Genomic DNA, 22,695 nt, shown 5'->3' with positions numbered 1-22,695 from the left:
AAGGGTTTATGACAACTATATGACATTTACCACAACTCCATTTCCATCCAGGTTTTTGATTTCACAAGGCCAGGCATTCTGGGTACTTCACAATTTTCCCAGAATGCACTCTCCAGCAGTGGAAGAATAGTACATCATTCGCTTGAGGACTGTTGACCTTGGTTCTAATTCATGGATCATTTCTCCATCAGAGGAACTTTTATCTCTTGACTATCCTTCGGGGAGAGGATATTCATTTCAAACGTTTTTGGGCCATTACCTTATCCAGAGACTGTGCAGGACATTTGTGTAGGGCACTTTTAGAATACTGCATTCAATTCTTGTCTCCCTGCTATAGGAAAGATGTTGTTAAATTTGAAAGGGTGCAGTAAAGATTTAGAAGGATGTTGCTGGGGCTGAAGGGTTTGAGCTGTTAAGAGAGGCTGAGTAGGCTGGGGCTTTTTTCCCTGGATGAGGGGTGACCTTATCGAGATTTATAAAATCATAAGGTACATGGATAAGGTAAATAGCCAAGGTCTTTTTTCCAAGGTGGGAGAGTCCAAAACAAGAGGGCATAGGTTTAGAATGAGGGAATCTAAAACTTTGTAGGGAATCTAAAACTTAAATAGAAGTTGGTGTATGGAATGAGCTGCCATAGGAAGTGGTAAAGGCTGGTACAGTTGCAATATTTAAAAGGTATCTGAATAGGTTAATGAATAGGAAGGGTTTAGAGGGATATGGGCCAAATGCTGGCAGATGGGACTAGATTAATTTAAGATGTCTGGTCAGCAGGGATGAGTTGGACCGAAGGGTCTGTTTCTGTGCTGTCCATTTCTATGACTCTGTAGGATCTTTAACCTCCTGAAGTATTTTTGCACAGGAGTTCTTCCCTGAAACTCTGGCATTTGCTCCATAACAACATCTGGAGAACTTTATAATTGTGCAAACATCCGTTAAACAACTGTGTTGAAACAAATACTGTCTTCCTTGTAGTAGCCTAGATTTCTGAACCAAACAATATTGTTCTGACTTGAAGAGGCATTCTCTTCTTTTGCAACATGCTGGATGGTTAAACCAAGCAGTCTCGCTTTCTTGTTTATGTCCTGAATTTGTTGTTGTTGGTCTGGCATACATTTATTCATATTGCAGCTTATCTCACTCAAGTTGTTCATCAGACTGCATATCATCTTTTGCCCTCTATGATTATTTGATTGGCAAAGGAGGCATTTCAGTCACTCAGTCATGTTAATGAAAGATTGTTGCTCACCTAGTTCTTTCTTTGTCACTGGAATTGACTGTTCTGTTTTAGATAAGGAATTGAACTTTGCCACCAGTCCTGTCAAGTCTCTGACTTCCTCTGTTGATAAAATGAAGAAGCTGTCTTATGTCATAGAAATAATATCACTGAATTCTTTCTTCTGCCTGGGTTCTACTATAAGTCTAGGAAGCCCAATGAAATCTTTTGCTGATTGGCCCTCGGCTGGTTGGTCAACTGTTTGTTCCTGGATTAGTATTTGAATAACTGCTTGTTTCTGGATCAGATAGTCCCTGGGAGATTGACCAATTTCCTCCAGCTCTTCTGATGTATCATAGAATCCATATAATGTGGAAGCAGGCCATTCAGCCCATTGAGTCTATGCTGACCCTCCGAAGAACATCCTACCAAGACCCACACCCCACCCTATAACCCTACATTTCCCATGACAAATCCATCTAGCCTGCACATCCCTCTACACTGTGGGTAGTTTAGCATGGCCAATCCACATAACTTGTATATCTTTGAACTGTGGGAGGAAATCCATGCAGACACCGGGAGAAACATGCAAACTCCACACAGCCACCTAAGGGTGGAATCAAACCCAGGTCCCTGGTACTGTGAGGCAGCAGTGCTAACCACCACCATTTAGGAAGTGAAGAATTCTTTGATTTAATGGCCCACTATGCCAATTAGCATCTGGGAAGTTGCTGAAAAATCTGAGCAATCTGTCTTGATTGCATTTGATATTTGATATGTGGTGATAATCATGCAGCACTGTTCCACAAGCCATCACAAAGTATATAAATTGTAAGTATAGATCATCAAGGTGACCAGTTTGTCTCACTAACTGCTATCCAGGGAAAAAGCAATTTACTGTACACTTCGCTTTCTCAAATGCCAGAGAAATGAAAGGATTACTGATCTACTACTGTGTGATTTAAACTATACATCATTTAAAAACCCAAATGCACACACATACTTACTCACCAATAAGACACATAAAAGACAGACGTATTACATACACATTATGATTGGAAAAACTATCAGCATGGAACTGAATTCTGAAGATCAAAAGTTCAAACCACAATAAGTTAAAAATATGCTGAGATTAAATTCCCTACAGTGTGGAAACAGGTCCTTTGGCCCAACAAGTCCACACCGACCCTCCGAAGAGTAACCCACTCACACCCATTTCCCCCTGACTAATGCACCTAACATTATGGGCAAGTTCGAATGGCCAATTCACCTGACCTGCACATCTTTGGACTGTGGGAGGAAACCAGAGCACCCGGAGGAAACCCACGCAGACACGGGGACAACGTGCAAACTTCACGTTCCAAGGCTGGAATTGAACCTGGGTCCCTGGTGCTGTGAGGCAGCAGTGCTAACCACTGAGCCACCATGCCCCCTCTGTCCCCCCACCCCAATTATCTCCGTTTCTTTTATTTTCAGCAATTATCACATGCTGTTTTCTATAAAGTGGTGGTCATTCTTTGATTCGAAAGGTGATCCAGTGGACCTATGTTTTGTCTTGTTAGAATTCTTCCTTTTAAACATTTTGGCTTGGTTGTCTTTTCACCCACATGGAGAGATGTCTTATCGTCATAGGCTCTTGATGTCTCTGGTTGCACTGCATTAATAAATCTGTGGTAAACTGTTTTTTGATCAATCTAAGGTCTGTTGTCAGGTATACTTTGTTTAATATCCAAAATTCCTGGTGCCACTCTGACTCAATGTATCAATCTCACTGCTGCAACAAGAACATTGTCTTATGCTGCTAAAACTGGGCACTACTTGAATTTTTCAAAACTCTCTTGGTATCTTAACTGTAGAGAAGTGTTCAATGCCACTTCAGTTTGTAGCTCAAAGCAGAAAAATTATAGTAAAATATATTATTATTTGTTCAAAACTATGGAATCTTGTAGCTTTATTGTCTTACTAAGTACTCAGGATCTCTCATTTTATCTCCTTTCAAAATAAAATATACTTGTCCTTAGCAGGACATTTATGTACGTTTGGCAGTCTTTAGATTGCACTAGCTTTAGTGGTTAGCCATTATAATACCTGCCCCCATACAGTACTCTGGACCTCTGGAATATTAGTCAATGAGGACACCATCATCAAGCCAAATACTCAGCCTACAAAAAAGTGTTATGCATTCTGGATTTATGTTTCCCATTATTTACCATATTTCAACAGTTTTAGGTTCTGAATATGTTTCACTTGCTGTGTTGTTGCAATATACTATAACATTTTGAATTTAGCAATGTGATGTTAGTATCATTTAAATTATGTCTATGTTAACCTCTCAGTTGGGTGACTATATGTATGAAAATGAACAGTATTTTGAATCAATATCTATAAGGTATCAATAATAAGGTATCACTTATTAATACATGCATTTCTGACACACCTAATTTTGTTTCTCCAAAGGTTGGTACTGAGGAGTCGTCATTTTCTCCAACTCGAAATGGATCACAGAAGCCATTGAAACCGGCATTAAAACGAGTTCCAAGCAGTTCTCATGATATTGCATCAGGAACAGGTAAGCATAAAACATGGCATGCAGTGAGTAGAAATGAAGAAGTTCTCAGCGAACATTCTGTTTCCATAGAAACAGTTCCTTAGCTTTTTAGCACTTCAGGAAAAATCCAAAGGTCTGCTCTTTCGGGTGGCGTATACCTACAGTAACGCAAACTGCTATGCTCTACATCATGTGGGAAATTATGCAAAAATATTCATTACACTGGTGTACACTAGTTAACTAGGTCGCATTCAAAAATTTGATCTTGAGTTCAATAATGTCATATTCAACCTGGAAGACATTTTTTGTGAGCTTAACTCTGCTTAAAATGTTTAACCTGTTTTTGGCCGTTTTGAAAGCCACTGCTCGAACATCTATGCAGAATAAGACTATATGTTAAAAGAATTATATCTATGCGTACTTCTGTTCAACACTGTCTATTAGAATTCCTAGGTGCACAATTTTAAAAGAAACTGTTTAAACAAAGTGTGTTGAGATACATTCACATTCTACACCTAGTTTAAGGCACTGCAACATGGTTAAAAGACAGCATGACAAGTTTTTACTTTAAATGTGGACGTAGGAGTGGAAATCCTGAAATATGATTAGAATCCATTACTTTAAAATCTTAAAATTCTGAGGAAGGGTCACTTGACATTAACTCTGACTACTCTCTACAGGGGCTACCAGACCTGCTGAGCTTTTCCAGCAGCTTCTGTTTTTGTTTTGGATTTACAGCATCCACACTTCTTTTGGATTTTACTTTAAAATCTTGACTGATGACTGCGTGGCTAGTTCACACCCTCTAAACCTGCTTTGACTGAAGACTGCAAAGGGAGATACCAAGCTGCACTTATGTGGTGCCTTTAGCATTGTAAAACATGGTTCATAGTAGCTTTATGAGACAAAATGTAGTACTCCAGCAAATAAAGAATATTTGATGAGAAGATGAAAATCTTGGTCAGGGAGAATGGTTTTAAAGGAGAACAGAGACGGAAAGAATCTGCAAGCTTTCGGGAAGAAATTTCATAACAAAAAGGTTCAGGCATCTGTTCAGGAAAGGATTACAAGGAATTTGCCAGGTTTGGAGGGTTTGAGCTGTAGGGAGAGGCTGACTAGATTGGGACTATTTTTCTCCGAGGGGTGACTTTACAGAGGCTTACAAAATCATGAAGGGCTTGAATAGGATATGTTGCCATTCCACCAGGGTGGGGCAATCCAAAGCTAGAGGGCATAGGTTTAAGCTGAGAGGGGAAGAATTTAAAAGGGGCAACTATTTCACACAAAGGGGTACAGGTATGGAACGAGTTGCCAGAGGGAGTGATGGAGAATGGTCCAATTACAACATTTAAAAGCACCTGGATAGGTATATGAATAGAGCTGAAAATGTGTTGCTGGAAAAGTGCAGCAGGTCAGGCAGCATCCAAGGAGCAGGAGAATCAACGTCTCGGGCATAAGCCCTTCTTCAGGCTTCCTGAAGAAGGGCTCATGACCGAAACATCGATTCTCCTGTTCCTTGGATGCTGCCTGACCTGCTGCACTTTTCCAGCAACACATTTTCAGCTCTGATCTCCAGCATTTGCAGTCCTCACTTTCTCCTAGGTATATGAATAGGAAGGATTAGGAGGGATATGGGCCAAATGTTGGCAAATGTGACTAGAGTTATTTAGGATATCTGGTCGGCATGGACAAGTTGGACCGAAGGGTCTGTTTCCTTACTGTACATTTCTATGACTCTATCTTCAGACACAGGTAACATGTGGCACACTTAAAATCAAGATGCTCACAAATTGAACAGCAATGAAGATGCATATGTATCTCAGAGGGTTTAGGGTTGGAGACAATTAAAGATAGGGAGGGGTGAAACCATATAAGATTTGAAAACAGGGATGGAAAGTGTAAATTGGAGTTGTTACCTAACTTGGGGCCAGTGTAGTCAGTGAGTTCTCAGCTGATGGGCTCTGAGGGGTGTAGGGGGACAATTAGGCCAGGAGCAGCAATGTTTTGATAATGTCAAGTTTTCATTTGGAAGATTATGGGAAGCTGCTTTGGAAAGAATTGGAACTGCTATGGCTAGAGTTAACAAAAATAAGTGGAGGAAGGTTTCAACAGTAATGGGCTGAGGCAAGTTTGGGAAAGATGTCTTTTGCGATGTGGAAGTAGACAGATTAAACAATAGTGAAGATACAGAATTAGTAACTCAGTTCAGACTCAAATAGAAGTTTGAAATTGCAAATCGTTTAGTTCAGCTTCAGATAGTAGTCATGGAGGTGTATGAAATCCTGGAATTTCTAAGGAATGCTGTTCCACAGTTTGACAACTGTCTGTCTCTCTTTATTGATTTATGTTTGCAGACACCATTTCTGCCCAAATCAATCACCTCAGATATTGCTTGCTTTCCAAGTCTTCAACATTAAATAGCTACAACAGATCTCCACTAAGTCTCTGTTTGCAGTGACAAAGCCAGAGGTATTGTCTAACTTCAACATAAGCAGATATTTCTGGAAATATTTAATAGATCAGGCAGCATTAATCCTCACCTTATTTATGAAGGTACCTGAGGAAGCAGAGAAGATGGAACAAGTGTTAGAGTGAATCAAGTGACCTGCAGAGGTTGGACAGTGAAATTATGTTAGGTTATGAAATTATAAGGTGGTAGAAATGGCAAGAAAATGATCTGTTGAATGCAAATATAGAGGCTGGCAGGATGGAAAGTGAGCACAGTGGAGACCTTAGCATAGATTAAAGGATGGGGTGCGCCTAAAGTTTATGTGAAGAAAAAATGGAAATGGGACAAATGTGGTTGAAGGTCATGTCCAGCAGTTTAGCGGGGAATCTTTAACTTCGGGATAAAGTGAGATATTTCAGAAGTTTTTACATGGAAACTGGTATTGTCAAGGAGATGGACTGCCTCGTATACATGAATGGAGTCTTTACATGAGGCAATGCAGGAAGAATTGTACTACAGTTATCAGTGTTGATGGACTTGTACCAGATATTAACTTCCATTCTCAGAGATATAGAGAGAAAAGTGCACAGGATAAAAAGAGACGTTAAACAAAACAAATAAATGTAAGATGTGAGTGAAAATTTGAAGAATAATTAAATTCAGAGCCAAAGTTAAACAAAATGTTTCTGTGCTGTACGGCTCTATGACTCTAAAAAATGATGTTAATTTAAATGAAGGGAGAGATTACCCAATGCATCTCCTTACATTAGCTGTTATAAGCTCTGAATTGTTCCACATGCATTTTGGGTCAAATTTCACTCTTCCATTTCAGATCCGCTAGTAATCACCAGTATCTCCATGGTACTGAACGTTCTTTTAACTGCGTAATAAAATTCACCTTCTCTCCTCTGCATTGCCATATGCTTACTTGGGACTTTTATTTCCTGCATCATCAATTCACTCACAGCATGATTGTCTATCTTCATAGCTCAATGATCTCATGCCAAAGGGCTCATCATTGCTGCCCTTCTATTACCTTTTCCAGAATCACATTAGGAAACAAAACTTAATAATGTAGGATCAGAAGGGGCTACTTACAATAGGCAATGCATGATTGGGCATGGATGGTTTGTTATATAAAGTCATATTACGATCACCAAATCAGAATTTCTTCTGGTACCATTTGTATTTGCAACTGCAATATCATTTAACATATTGAAGAAAACAAGTCGGATAATATAATTGCTCAAATTAAATTTTGTTAATGTTAATTTTCCAGCCACAGAATGCTTTGCTGTAATGTCAAATTTAGAACTTCAAAAAATGTAAAATCAAATTTTATCAGTTGATTTTTCTGCTTTGTAATACCTAATGTAAATGTAGCTCTTATTCTGCACAACCTTTCAAACAAAATTTAATAAATTTTCAGATGATTTGCTGTTCAATCAAATCATAATATTGCAGCTGTACAGGCAGCTATAACATTTTAGGTGACTGCCAGATGATTCTGTAATGTGTTTAGAGAGATAATTTAAATGTCAAATTGTTTAAAAGGTAATACAGTGAAATGCACTTCTGTGCAAATCTGAAATGTTAAATCATCCCAGCTGAAAACATATCAAAGTCTTAATTTTCCCCTGTTTATTGGCACAGGGCTTAGTTTGTCAATACATATATATTCCCAAATAACTCTCTCAATAGCATTAAAGTAATGCCAACTTCTTCCCATTGTAATGACGTCTGAATTAGGTTTTTAAAACATTTATTTAAGTTATGGGATGTGGGCTCCGCTACCAAGGTCAGTGATTATTGTTTATTCCTCAGAAGGAAGCAGTGAATTGCCGTAGTCCATATGATGAAGATACTGCTATGCTGTTAATAATGTAAAAAGATGATATATTTTCAATGAGGATATGATTTGAAGGGACACTTGCAAGTGATGGTGTTTTCTTGTGCCTTGTGCCTTTATCCTTCTCAAGGGTGGAAATTTCAACTGTGGGAGGTGTTATCCAGTTTTGGTGAGTTGCTGCAGTGTGCTTTGCAGATGGCACATATTGCAGCCATTGTGCATCACTGACAGTGGGTTCACAAGTTTCAAATTGTGGGACCAATCAAGTTTTGACCTGGATGATAGTGAGATTCATGAGTGTTACTGGCAGGGAGTATTTATCAGGATCTTGATACCCATACTCTTGAATCAGGATTAGGATTATGGATCAGGATAAAACAAATGATTTCAAGGTGCAACAGAGAGCAATATGACCAGCCAGTGAACGTGATCCCAATTACCGGAATGCTGAATGATGAGAAAAAAACTTGAGTTTTTCACTTTTAAAATGAGTAATTAAGAGAAGAACATGAATGTATATAAGACAGCTTGAGGAAACTATGATGTTCTGGCCAGTTAAAGTATTACAACAGACAAGGGAGCAAAATTCAAGCCAGAGACATATAAATTTTAGCCAAATGTCAAGAATCTCTTAATACTTACAACGTACTTAAGAATTGACAGAGAACAAACTCTGGAACAAGCTAAGAAATAACTGGATTAAATGCTCAAAATATTTAAAGAGGGAAAAGTAGATATTTGAAATATCAGTAAGTTGAGGTCTATGAGAAGCTGGCATGGTATAGAAGAGTTGAGGCCTGGTGCAGAGCAGCCAACATCTTGAATGGTGGGGCAGGTTTAAACAACTGAATGGCTGACTCCTGCTCTATTTCTTCTGTTGCTGTGTACTGCTGTTCTCTGATTAAGTAAGGCTCTTTTGGCTGAAATGAATCAAGCTCATAAATGTACTGAACATATTTTTTTCATCCTAATCAAGCTTACCACTCCTTCCAAAGAATACATCAAATTTGCAGTCGTACTTTGCCATTCTTTGCTCTGTCCCCTCTTTTCTGAAGATCCAATTACAACCTATCACTAAATTTCAATAGGCTTGTTCTTCTCTTGGAGGACTCTTGAAAGTTTGGCTTCAGCTCCTACCTGCTCCAGAGATGTCAAAACATACCTGAGCAGATTGCTTTGAAGTATCTGTACTCCTACTTACCTTGTTCCCTTTTTAAACAATATACAGACCTAACGTTCTCTCCTCTGTTTCAAAAATAAAATTAACGTGTACATAATAACTATGTACACAATGGAGATCCCTTTAGTGGTTTCTTAAAGCTCACTCTCTTCCCGTACAATTGAGATTCTCTTCCAATAATTCAACTTTATTTCCTTTCTTATTTTCAGGGCTCCTCCACTTACATTTAACTCATTGTTTTTCTGAGTGATACAATCCTAGATCCTTTATTAGGTCTTGGGGTTGTTAAAAGGTTGTTAAAAGGTTGAGACCACTATGCACACCTCTTACATTTAATAATGCTAGTTGCCTGTTAAGCAGATTAGTATTTTTCTCTTAAGGGAACCGAGCTATGCTGCCTTGTAGTTTTAGCTTGCTTTTGAAATCTGAACCAAATGCTTGTATTGTTTGCATCAAGCCATCAAATACAGCAAAAAGTGACTGGACTAGGCAAGGTTTGATCTAACTTGTTAAGCTGCATGAGAGCACAATAGCTGAACATATCAGTGCAGCAATTAAAAATTCATTTAATCTTTACATTGTTATGCAGAAATACCTCTTCCTTCCATGCTGCAGTGCACCATCATCTTGCTTGAAATGATTTCCTGAATCTATTGCCTTATGCTCTGCATTATTTTTGCAGCAAGTTAGGCCATGAGTCCAACAGTCAGGGTCTCAGTACCTCTCCTGTACAAAACTTAACTACCACATTCCTCTTCCCACCCAGGATGAACATAGGCCAGCAGACCTAGCCAAGCTTTCTACCCAGCAATCTTCCTTTGGAACTAAATTCATGTAGAGGACGGCAAGAAGGAATACATATTTTCTCCCCCATTTTGATAGTTTTTTTGTTACATTAATTCCCATCATTCAAGTTTATTATGTCAAAGTCTAGTTCAAGTCCACATTTAGCAGTTTGTGGCCATCACTCTATAGAACAGTGGTCCAAATAATACAGAAACAAGCCAATGGCATTGATTTAAATCCAGATGGGAAGATTTCCTTTGTGTATGATGTATGATAAAATTATAAATATATTCCTTACATTTGGGATTATGACTGCACTTTGCCTAACAGATATCAGTCACACAATTTGTCTTTGTTCTTTTCTTAACATGTGCATTTGGAATGTAGAGTATCTAAAACTGAAAAGGTTTTCTGTTTTCCCTCTTAATGTTTATTACACATGGTTAATACTTGAATGAATGACTGATGATTTATTGTTACTTGTACTGGATAATGAACAACACAGTAAAATACAATGAAAAACTTCAACTGTCGCCACAATCCGGTGCCATTTTGAATAGTTTACGAATACAAAGAACATAAAGATAGAGCTGAAAATGAGTCAGTCTTTGTTCTGCTGCCTTCGCCCTGAGCCCTGAGCAGGCTGACCAACAACACATGCACTTCAGCCTCTTCGCTGTGGTACTGGACACACCTATATCGGAGTAACCACTCTTCAGGTGTATTCTCCTCACCAAAATTGGATCCCATGTTGGACCCAAACTCGCCTCGCTGATAACAAGGAGTCCCCACCCCAGGCCTACTGCAACCAGGAGTCTGTGGCTCCACTGCTACTGCCTTGCTGATGCCTGGAGTCCCCTTCTAGACATACCACAACTAGGAATCCCTTGCTCTGCTGCCAGGCCAGGCTAAGTCACCATCTCACCAAGGATCCTTTTTTGGCCACATTCCTCCACGGTGTCATCTCTGCCACCACTGTCAAGAAGAAAATAAAGAAAAAGAAAACACGAAAAGGCTAAGGAAAGAACAGAGGAAGTAGAGGGTCTGGAGTAATGGACCCAAACTGCTGCCTTCATTGCCGCTGCCGCCATCTTGGAACTTCATCCTTGAACCAGTGCTCATACCCTCTAATAATGCAAGTAAAATTTGTTTTGCTTCATCGCACTCTGCAAAGATAATTATTATCACTTTTTGTGAGCTCTTTACTCTGTCCTTAAGGCTTTGCACTCTTAACTATCTAAGAAACCAGACCGCAGATCTATTCTTTTGCCTGGTACATGACACCATAAGACTGCTTTTGCAAATACAGATCTGCAATCAATTTGATATCTTTCTCATGAATAACCTCCATCAAAGTTCAGCCGTGCATCTTGTAATCATAGTTAATTTGATTTGTATCTGCGTACACGACATTCATTTATTTGCATTAAACAGCATTAGCTCAACAGCTGAGGCTCTCCAGATCCCTTTGAATCATCATGTATTTTGACATCCCATGCAAACAATGAACTTTAAAATTGTGCTTTTGCTCCATCATCATAGCGAGATCATTTAGTTAGCCCAGTCATTTGAAAAGAAGCACATTAATAAATGTCAATTAAAAATCAATATTCCCTTTTGTACTTTGAGGATACCTTTTTTACTTGGTGAATGCTTACAACATTTTTCATTTCAGGATAAGACTAACATACAAAGCCACCTAGTACTGAAGTGCTAAGCGTGTGTGGCTACAATAGTTTGGATGGAAGGTGATTGAATTGAAGCATTAACTGTCTTCCTCTCTTCATCGAAGCTCCCAGACTTGCTGAATATTTCCAGCATTTTCTGTGTTTATGTCTGTACAAATTTTTTGTTAAATTGGTTTTAGCATTCATTGAAAGGTAAGAGTGAATGATAAAGAAACCTACTAAGATTTAAACCAATATTCTCTATTTAACAATAAAATAAAACTAAAATATTGCAGATACTGGATGTTTGAAATAAAATCAGTAAGGGTTTGAGATAAGAGCCAAATTTTAATGATTTCTCTAGCTAGTTCTAAAATTATTATATTGTCAAATGAAATAAATACCATTGCCATAGTCCCAGAGGACAATGGGGTTGCACTCTCTCTCATTAGGGAGTGGCAACTGTTGGTGAATTTAACTCAGGATCACCACACTTCAGGCATAGGGTGAGGTCAGAGGCAGGATCTTCATGGTGACCTTAGCTGGTGCAGGAATTGAGCCCATGCTGTTTGTGTCACTCTGAATTGCAAACCTGCTATCCAGCCAACTGAACAAACCAACCCCCTTTATTGTTAGATTACTGTATGTAAATGCTTAAAGTTACAAGTCTGTTAGAGCAGCAAGGATAGAATGTACTGTTGTTATTTTTAGTTGTTACAATTATTATACTGTTGTAGAAAAGTACAAAGCTACTTTTCTGTTACAATAACATCTTAGTAGAGAAAGGAAAAAGGAAAGATCTCCTTTTCTTGTTTTTGTGCTGTTAAGAAGGAACGACAGATAAAGGATGAAGATGTTATTTGCTTTGCAGTGTAAGATTTTAATTTTCCTTTATTCAGTGGCTTTCAAACAAGCTCCACAATAATGTGGTTATCTCAGATGCTGCAAAGTAAGGAAGTACTGCAGGGCAAATTTTCCAATGTGCCATTCACAGTTGGACATGCTGATTCTTATACATTCTCTGTGATAGTATAGAGCAAGGATGATTCTTTGCCTTGACCTTCATCTAATCCAGCAGCATTACTATTGGAAAACCAGTCAGCCCTAGCAGAAATTTAAATTGCTGTTATCAAATTCTAGGCCACTCCAGTCCAAGAGTCATGCAACATCTGTGGAAAGGTTAATGAAGTTAAGTTCATTTCTTTCACTTATGTTTGAAGACCTAAACTAGCGAGATTATTCAGTCCAGAGTTTGTACTTTACCAATACTTTTTCGATACCTTATCATCCAGGACACCTGTGTGTGTGCGGACTGTGGGGTGGTTGGTGAGAGAAATGTAGTTTGCTCTGTTTTCCGCATGTGTTGGATCCATGCATTGACATTTTAACAAGGAAAGCATTTCTTTCTTGGAATGACTTGACGAGGATTGTTGGGGTTTCTCTTTCTGGGTCAAAGGATGCAGGCAAAGCAATATGCTCTGTCAAAAATACACAAGGGAGACAACTGAAATCAGATAGTTTGATATCCAGAGTTACATTTAATGGTTCCTTTTGAATATCTGTGCTTTTAGTGGGAGCAAGAAGAGATGTCAACACTGAAGGGAATCTGATGAGTTACATTCATTCGGTCTCAACTCTGGGTTCTGGATGACCAGGAATGCAGCTTGAATTGGGACCCTTAAGCTTTGAGGGACATAGAAAGTTTCGGAAAACAAAATGAAACAATTATTATTTAAAAGATTACTGTTAATCTGTTTTTTAATTTGAATCATATCACTTGTCATTTTTTGACCTTTTTCTATCTGAAATGGAATCATCAAATAATATAGCAAGGCAGATCATCATTTTGTCCATCATAGAATCAAAGAGTTATGCAGCATAGAAACAAACCATTCAGTCCAACTACTCCACGCCGACCAGATATCCTAACCTGACCTACTCCCATTTGTCAGCATATGGCCCATATCCCTTCCTATTCATATACCTATCCAGGTGCCTTTAAATGTTGTAATTGTACACACCTCCACCACTTCCAAACTGGCAGCTCATTCCATACATGTACCACCCTCTGTGTGAAAAAGTCGCTCCTCAGGAGCCTTTTAAATCTTTCCCACTCACCTTAAATCACCTTATTTAGCTTCTCCCTGTAGTTCACAACCCCCAATCCCAACAACATCCTTGTAAATTTTTTCTGAACTTTTTTCAAGTTTAACAACATCCTTCCTATTCTAAAAGTGGCATCACCAATGTCCTGTGCAGCTGCAATATGACCTCCCAACTCCTATACGCAATGCACTGACCAATAAAGGCACAACAAATGTTGCCATCACTACCCAGTATACCTGCAACTCAACTTTCAAGGAACTATGCACCTCTACCCGTAGTTCTCTTTGTACACTCCCCAAAGCTCTACCATAACTGTGTGAGTCCTGCCCTGGGTTGTCTTACCAAAATGCAACACCTCACATTTATCTATCCATTTGTTAGTACAGTTGTGTCCTCGCCATTTCGCAGTTTGATTGACAGCTCCAAGTGGTCTGTATCATTTGAGGTCTGGAGGTCTATCCATGATGCATGCTGAGTGAGATTTTATAGGGAATAATTTGGCATGAAACATATGAGGGATTATGGGGATATTTGTAAAATTGTCCCAAACACTAATGTTAGGCAAAGTGACCCTTAGTTGCTGAGCTAAACATTTGCAATCCACTAGTAAAACCCATTTTCCAATGACGTTTGTCAAATTATATTCAGAAGGTCTACAACATCATTTTTGCTTCTCTTAGTAATGTCGGATGCAACCCAGTAGAGATGACGTCTCTACTCTCTGAAGACAACCAACTACTTCCTCTTTATCTATTTCTATCCCATCCAAGAATGCTACTGCTTCCTTGTTTTTTGTTACATTTGCAGCATACTGTTGTCTCATGAAAATATTTGCAAAATACTCTACCAGTATATGTTAGCTTTGCTCAAAGCCATCCAATGTATGTCATCAAATCAATACCTCCCTCAACTAAAATTACATTTAGAAATGTTCATGTTATGTTTTTGCAACATCATTTGCCCTTTTCCCCACAAGTTAAATTTTCTGATTTGGAGGTAGACATCTCAAACAAAGTTTGCATTTAAAGGTGAACATTAAACATTATTTTGGAAGTGCCAAAATGATTTATTGTGTAAAATTTATTTGCACAATGGTTTTAAAAGGTTCCTTTTGTGAAATTAGTACAATATTTTGTCATATAAACATCTTGGACTTCCCAGGCAGAGATTCACCTTGAAAAGGAATAATTAAATGTCTGAATGAGTTATCAAATCAGTGTAGGAGATGCTGCTGAGAGCACTGATTCACACCTTTAATCATTCTGTAGGAAATGGCTCTGTTTAAGTTGCTTATGGTTACCATCCATCATTGTAGCTTTCTGAGGTAGCTACTTTTAGACATTGTTTAAGAGCACGAACACTCAGTTTTAATTCTGCTGAGTTCAGTTCATCGACCTTAATTGTAAACTAAAGCTATCTATAGCAGTGTTAAGCAATACTACCGCAGAGGTCATTAAAATCTGATGGTTCAACTGTAAAATACAAAATAATCACATTTCCTGTTTTGTTTCAACATAACCTTTAATCTAATAATGATACTCTGTTGCCGTTGTATAGACTAACAATACATGAATATACTTACCCTGCATGAATTAATTTATTGTTAAGCGTGTGGGTTGGAGGAAATGAGTGAACCATTTAAAATGGAGGAATTGATTTACTTGCTGGCTTCCCATGCTAATATAGACAGATGCAGGTTTCAAAAATGCGGTCATTCATTTCAATTGTCATAATGGAATTTTTAATAAATGTGAATTTATTTTCTTCAGGTCCTCTAGATCAAACAGGAATTGCACTGAAAAGCCTGTTCTGTGTAAACCCAACAGATGAACCAGGAGAGGTAGGTGTCTCCATCATCATCATCATCTCTGCTCCATATTAAATTCTGCTAGTTGTGCTAACTATTCAAAGCACATATACGTCTCTGCAGGCATGAAAGAATAGGCTTCATCTGTCAACCTTTTTTGGAAAGGATTGTATTTTTCCCTCCAGCAAAGAAAACAGTTTCCAGGATAAAATGAGCTTTAAGCAAATCCTTTTGCCTTATTTCTTGAAGTAAGCTTTGCCAGAAGTTTTGTGAGTGTGTTCCCTCCTATTTAACAGGATTTGGTAATGCATGAAGAGATTCTTGCTATCAACTTTTCCAGTTCATGGTCAAGTCCTCTAGCTTGTTTGATAATTTGAATCTATGCTCAAATATAATAAATGTTAATTGCAGTTTATAGATTAACATTGATGTAACTCAAGCAAACAATTACATTTGCTTAATTAATTTTCAACAGAACTGCAGCAAAATGTTACTGCACCTTCTCCAGTACATCTCTGTACATAATAAATATCAAATGAAAAGTAGGATGACAAGAACATTTAACCAGTAGTTAGTTTCTCTTTGGTACACTGGAGTTATGAACTGCTTTGTGGATAATTAATGCATTATAGCATATATAATCTCTCCTAACTATTTATTAAATATATATTTAAAATATTTAACATTTAAGATAAGCTAGTTTATCTGCCATGTCAACGATCCATGGTGCTTTAATTGGTGGAGAGTTAATTAGTCATGTTGCTAGTAATGAAAGCTAAGTCAGATAGTTGCAGAGTATTGTGTAATATCTTGTGAAGCTTTTGGGAATGATCTCTTCATCACACTGAAAATTAATGATGTAATTTATTCGATAGGAGATGGAAAAGATACATCCACATGGGTTTAATTCTATCTCTTTCTTGGTCATATTAGTTTTGTAAAACCAGTAGTGCCTCTTCAATATGAGAAAAGGATAATAATTAGTCTGTGCTCAAAATACAGACACAAAAGAGAACCAATTTCTGTTCTAATTACTCTATTTTGGAATTAAGCAGTCACCGATTTTAATTATCTAAATTTCAAACAATACAAGTTACCAGAGTAGGGAGGCTATTACAAAAATGTTGACTTGTTAAGATCATAGGTTAACAAATTTCTAATGAATAGATGTGAATTCATTTCATTTTGCTTTAAATTTTCCCCTGATTTGAAAATTTAGGAAGTGCTGAAAATACTGTGAATTAATGTACTGCCTTGATAAATTCATGCTGCTTTCTATTCTGTGACTGCAGTTATTGAATGACAAGTTAAAAACTAACCTCACTCCTTCTCATGCAATGTGCTGTGTTTATATTATATAATATATGTTCTGTGTTGCTATATTTGTACTATATCTGTCATCTTACATAAATTGTGGCAGAAAGGCTAAAAGACCCTGTTGTGACGTGCTGTCTTATTCTGACTTAACTTTCAGTGGCGTGAGAAGTTCAGGAAAATACAGCCTTTTGGGGGGACACTCTGAAAAGGGTTAAGGGGAAATAGACCTTTGGAAAATTCAACTGTTAAAAAAGAAAGCATCTTTGACTGACCAATATTTATCAACTTCGAAGCAGATGTAGGGCTTCTGCCTAGATGATGACAAATAAGATGTATAACCTACATTATCCTATGTTTCTATCAAAGAATCAGGCATTGTCAGAGTTCAGAAAGTCGAAACGTGTACGAATATCTATAGTGGTAAGTGAGGAAATGACATGCGGTCAAACCATTATCATCAATATATAACCGCATTGTCCAAATAAAATTAATCCAGATTTCTTACTTCACTCAGAGCTTTGTACAAAATCATTTAAATGTCATCCTTTGAGCTCAAAAGGAAGATAAAGAGACAGAGCTCTGCACTTAGGGAGCAATGTCAGTGGCCTTCTCTGGATATGTGTTTTCAGTTATGAGGATCCAAATTGGAATTAACAGGAGACAATACAGAACCTATTTCATCCATAAATAGTTTTATGACAATAATCCTTCAGCAACTTCTCATTTTCAGAATGAATTTACTTTCAATCAAAGTGGCCTAATAGATTATTCAAGATTGGTTAAAACGAAGAGCCATGTAAATTCTGTTCTGCTTAGATAATCAAATCAGTTTTGCCAAGTTCTATGGACATATGGTCTACTTGTATGTACTGTACTTGTCTGATCTTTTGTAAAAAGATTGTCTGCGTATGTAAAAACAAAATCTGGTATTTAAAAAGAAAATGTCACACTTTCCTAAATTTAAGAAAGCTACAAATACTGAAAACACTCTTCCAATATCTGAGAATGCCAGTTGCTCTCAATCCCCAAATGCAACAATCGTTATACACCATTGTTGCGCAGTTGAAGTAGATTGTCAAATTGCGATCTACATCAGCCCCAGGTGTAATGGTACATTACACATTTCAATAACTGTGGAAGGGCACATAATTGGATAGAAATTTGTATCTATCACAAAAAGATTCTCTTTAGAGCTCAAGGGATAACAATTTCAATAAATACTTACACACATGAAAATCATTTTCATACTTAGAGACATTTTCTACAGTGCTGCAACAGCACTATGTCAAGCGAAGAGATGCTATTCAGCACTGTAAGACCTTCAAAAAAAATTATCCATGGCTGACTTCAAGCTGTGGCAGCATCAGCACTGGAAATGGTTGCTCTCATCATTAGTGCTGACTGTTGAAAAGCTGATGATTCCATTTAAAATAACCAAAACAACCAATTAATGAACAAATGCAGCTGATTCTAAAAATAGATCAGTTTTGACTATGGCTGATGTGTCAATTATTTTGATCTGACCTTGCTGTACTTGATTGTTTTTAAATCATAGATTCACATAATGACTAACCTGTTTTGATTCAATTTGGCTTTGATACATTTGATGGAACAAACCATGTGAAATTTCTGAATTCCTGTTCGATACATATTGTAATGACTTCTTTCACTTCTATCACTATTGACGCTGGTATCCACAAGGATCTCTCCCAGGATCCTACTTCTCATCCAAAATCAGCCATTTGAAGCCTTAATTTGGAAGTAGTTAGTTTTGCAGGATATGACTACACCCAGCTTTACCTCACCTTCACTTTTTTGACTCTTCCACTGTCAGATAAAGTTGTAAAATGTTTATCTGAATATAATACTGGGTGATCACAAACTTCCTGCAATTGATATTGGAAAAAACTGAAACCATTGTTTTTAATACTCACACCAATCCCTGCTTCCTTGCTATGTACTCCAGTCCTTTCCCTGACAGCAGTCAGTTAAAGCAGTCTGTTCACAATACTGAGACTGTAATTGACCCCAAGGTGAGTTTTGGACCACATGTTGCACCTTCCCTAAGGTTACAGTTTCTACTTTCTTAACATCACGCAACTTCATCCTGTCTTGGGTGATCTGTTGGTAAAGTTTTTGTTACCACTAGCCGTAACTAATTCAATGGACCCTTTGGCATATGACTTTCTACCTTCTGCGGTCTTGAGGTCAATCTAAACACCGCCACGCATGTCTTGACTTGTTCCAAATCCAGTTCACCTATCACCCTGTATTTGCTGACCTGTATTCGTCAATCCTAGTCACGCTGAGTCACTTTTAAAATCTTCATCCATATTTTAGTATCCCTCCACGTCCTCACCATTCCCTGTCTCTGTTACTTCCATCAGCTTCATGACCCCCTCAGATATCTGCCCTTCCCTGCTTCTGAAGTGAGCATTCGGAATTATAATTGAAATCATTTGCCCACTATACCACTTCCCTTTCTACCTCTTCTCTTTCTTTTAAAACACTCCTTAAAACCAAGTTTTTGGTCATCTAATCTAATATCCACTTATACGGTAATGTCAGATCATATTTCAACTGCATTAAATTTACTTTATAATTATAAATTGTTGAGCTATTGACAATGCTATTTTATTCTTGTAATGTGTTCAGTTCTCAATGACTAGTGCTTTCATACTGGAGCGCAAAAACAGAATTGCCTGGACTATAGATTTGTCAGAGGCAATTTGCAATGTTGATCTTTGACCACAAAGTTTGCTTCAGGAGGATGAGGTTTGTCATTTTACTACAGAACGCTCCATTTCTCCATTCATGATAGAATGTCCTACTGTTGCCCAATACTCCTGATAACAACCCTACTAAACACTGGGACAGTCTGAATATCAATCAAGTCCAGGTTTTAGTTTCAAACAATGTGATAGGGAGCTGGAACTTGTTGCTTTCTGTTGAATTTATACTTTGAATTTTAACCACTTTCTGATCTGGATCAGGGACAAGGAACACCAAGGCAACATAGAGTCATAGAGATGTACAGCATGGAAACAGACCCTTCGGTCCAACCCGTCCATGCCGACCAGATATCCCAACCCAATCTCGTCCCACCTGCCAGCACCCAGACCATATCCCTCCAAACCCTTCCTATTCATATACCCATCCAAATGCCTTTTAAATGTTGCAATTGTACCAGCCTCCACCACATCCTCTGGCAGCTCATTCTATACACATACCACCCTCTGCGTGAAAAGATTGCCCCTTAGGTTTCTTTTATATCTTTCCCCTCTCACCCTAAACCTATGCCCTCTAGTTCTGGACTCCCCGACCCAGGGAAAAGATTTTGCCTATTTATCCTATCCACGCCCCTCATAATTTTGTAAACCTCTATAAGGTCACCCCTCAGCCTCCGACGCTCCAGGGAAAACAGCCCCAGCCTGTTCAGCCTCTCCCTGTAGCTCAGATCCTCCGATCCTGGCAACATCCTTGTAAATCTTATCTGAACCCTTTCAAGTTTCACAACATCTTTCCAATAGGAAGGAGACCAGAATTGCACGCAATATTCCAACAATGGCTTAACCAATGTCCTGTACAGCCGCATCATGACCTTCCAACTCCTGTACTCAATTCTCTGACCAATAAAGGAAAGCATACCAAACACCTTCTTCACTATCCTATCTATCTGCGACTCCACTTTCAAGGAGCTATGAGCCTGCACTCCAAGGTCTCTTTGTTCAGCAACACTCCCTAGGACCTTACCATTAAGTGTATAAGTCCTGCTAAGATTTGCTTTCCCAAAATGCAGCACCTTGCATTTATCTGAATTAACCTCCATCTGCCACTTCTCAGCCCATTGGCCCATCTGGTCCAGACCCTGTGGTAATCTGAGGTAACCCTCTTCGCTGTCCACTACACCTCCAATTTTGATGTCATCTGCAAACTTATTAACTGTACCTCTTATGCTCGCATCCAAATCATTTATGTAAATGACAAAAAGTAGAGGGCCCAGCACCGATCCTTGACTCCACGGGTCACAGGCCCCCAGTCCGAAAAACAACCCGCTACCACCATCCTCTGTCTTCTACCTTTCAGCCAGCTCTGTATTCAAATGGATAGTTCTCCCTGTATTCCATGAAATCTAACTTTGCTAATCAGTCTCCCATGGGGAACCTTGTTGAAGGCCTTACTGAAGTCCATATAAATCACATCTACTGCTCTGCCCTCATCAATCTTCTTTGTTACTTCTTCAAAAAACTCAATCAAGTTTGTGAGACATGATTTCCCACGCACAAAGCCATGTTGACTATCCCAAATCATTCCCTGCCTTTCCAAATACATGTACATCCTGTCCCTCAGGATTCCCTCCAACAACTTGCCCACCACCGAGGTCAGGCTCACCGGTCTATAGTTCCCTGGCTTACATCATCTATACTAAATGTTAGCCTGTGGCTGCAAATGTGCTGTACCTGCAGGAGTGGTATCCCTTTCCGTTGATCTAGAATTCAGACTGGTACAAGAGTGCGAGGGAACAGTATCAGTGCAAACTTTCAGAACCTTGGGCCCAGGGAAAGCCTGTGGTTCAGATAAAGCCGAGCCCTGTCTCATTCTGTTTTACATTTCTTCCATGGGGAATGTGATGATTGTATTCTACCTGATATATCAAGCCTTGGTCCCCTTGTGATACAGTTAAATGTAGCAAACTGCAGTGTACCCCCTCATATCACCAGTTGCAATTGGTTTACGTCTGCTTCTATTTTATATGTTAGTTTACAGCTTGGAATGACCCTGTTATGTAAAAATTAAAGGCCGTGATGACTTTGACAACTAAATGCAATACTATTCTGCCCTTTTCTGACAATCTTATTGTGTCAGGTATCTCATGAATTATATTTCAAAACTGAGGAATGAGAAGTGCTCTCTGGAGGTTTGCGTAAAGCTACCCTTCTGTCAGCTGCTTCACTCGACTCTTGTCTTCTCTGTTGCCTCATCCATCAACCCCAAAGGCAGACTTATTGGACCACTCAGTGACTGGAATAAGCTAGTTCTGAAATAGTTCAGCTCCAATAATATATTGTTCCCAGAAACCCAGAACTCATACATGGAACATTGTAGGGAGCTCAACAATGCTCCCTGCTGTACAATGCTGCAACTAACTGAGCAACAGTGGAACAATTGAGTCCTGTAAAAGTATTCCCAAGAGAGCTCTGAATATTGGACTCACCCAACAACACATCACATGACAAGTTAGCCGTTAGGGGAAACCAATTTCATGAAAGTCCTGTGTTCAACTTTGATAAATCTCAATTCAAGATTAGAATGAGTTTTTTGAATTTCTGTTGGATGGTCAGGATGCCAGCTGTGCAGTCCAATCCAGTGTGGTAGGATTAGTGTGCATGTGGATTCACTATTTTGGACTCGAACACAATAGTTTAAATGTCTTAAAAACTGAAACGGTCTGACTAAATTCTAGGCCCATAGTGACAATATCTTGTTTCTTATTTGTAAAAAAAATGTAATAAATGTTTCAAATTTAGATGTGGCACAGTGGTTAGCACTGCTGCCTCTCAGTGCCAGGAACTTGGGTTTGATTCCAGCCTCGGGTGACTGTCTGTGTGGAGTTTGCACATTCTCCCCGTGTCTGTGTGGGTTTCCACCGGGGTAGCGGTTTCCTCCCAGAGTCTAAAGATGTGTAGGTTAGGTGCATTGACCATGTTAAATTGCCTTTAGTGTCCTGGGATGTGCAGACTAGGTAGGTTAGTTACGGGAAATGCAAGGTTAC

General features: G+C 38.6%; 1 protein-coding gene across 3 annotated transcripts in view; it reads left to right on the top strand.

Moving 5' to 3' along the window:
• Positions 1-22,695, top strand: part of LOC140478893 (chloride channel protein 2-like) — a 609,305-nt gene that overhangs the window by 532,198 nt on the left and 54,412 nt on the right. For 2 of the 3 annotated variants that reach the window (XM_072572491.1, XM_072572493.1), the window contains 3 exons: positions 3,671-3,782; positions 15,568-15,638; positions 17,289-17,342. In XM_072572491.1, the coding sequence (XP_072428592.1) occupies positions 3,671-3,782; positions 15,568-15,638; positions 17,289-17,342 (237 nt within the window). The remainder of the gene's footprint in view (positions 1-3,670; positions 3,783-15,567; positions 15,639-17,288; positions 17,343-22,695) is intronic. The other variant, XM_072572492.1, reaches the window with a different exon arrangement.

The sequence above is a fragment of the Chiloscyllium punctatum genome, chromosome 6, assembly GCF_047496795.1.
Source record: "Chiloscyllium punctatum isolate Juve2018m chromosome 6, sChiPun1.3, whole genome shotgun sequence".
In the NCBI taxonomy this organism is placed as follows: domain Eukaryota; kingdom Metazoa; phylum Chordata; class Chondrichthyes; order Orectolobiformes; family Hemiscylliidae; genus Chiloscyllium; species Chiloscyllium punctatum.
This window is presented reverse-complemented; position numbering and strand designations above follow the sequence as displayed.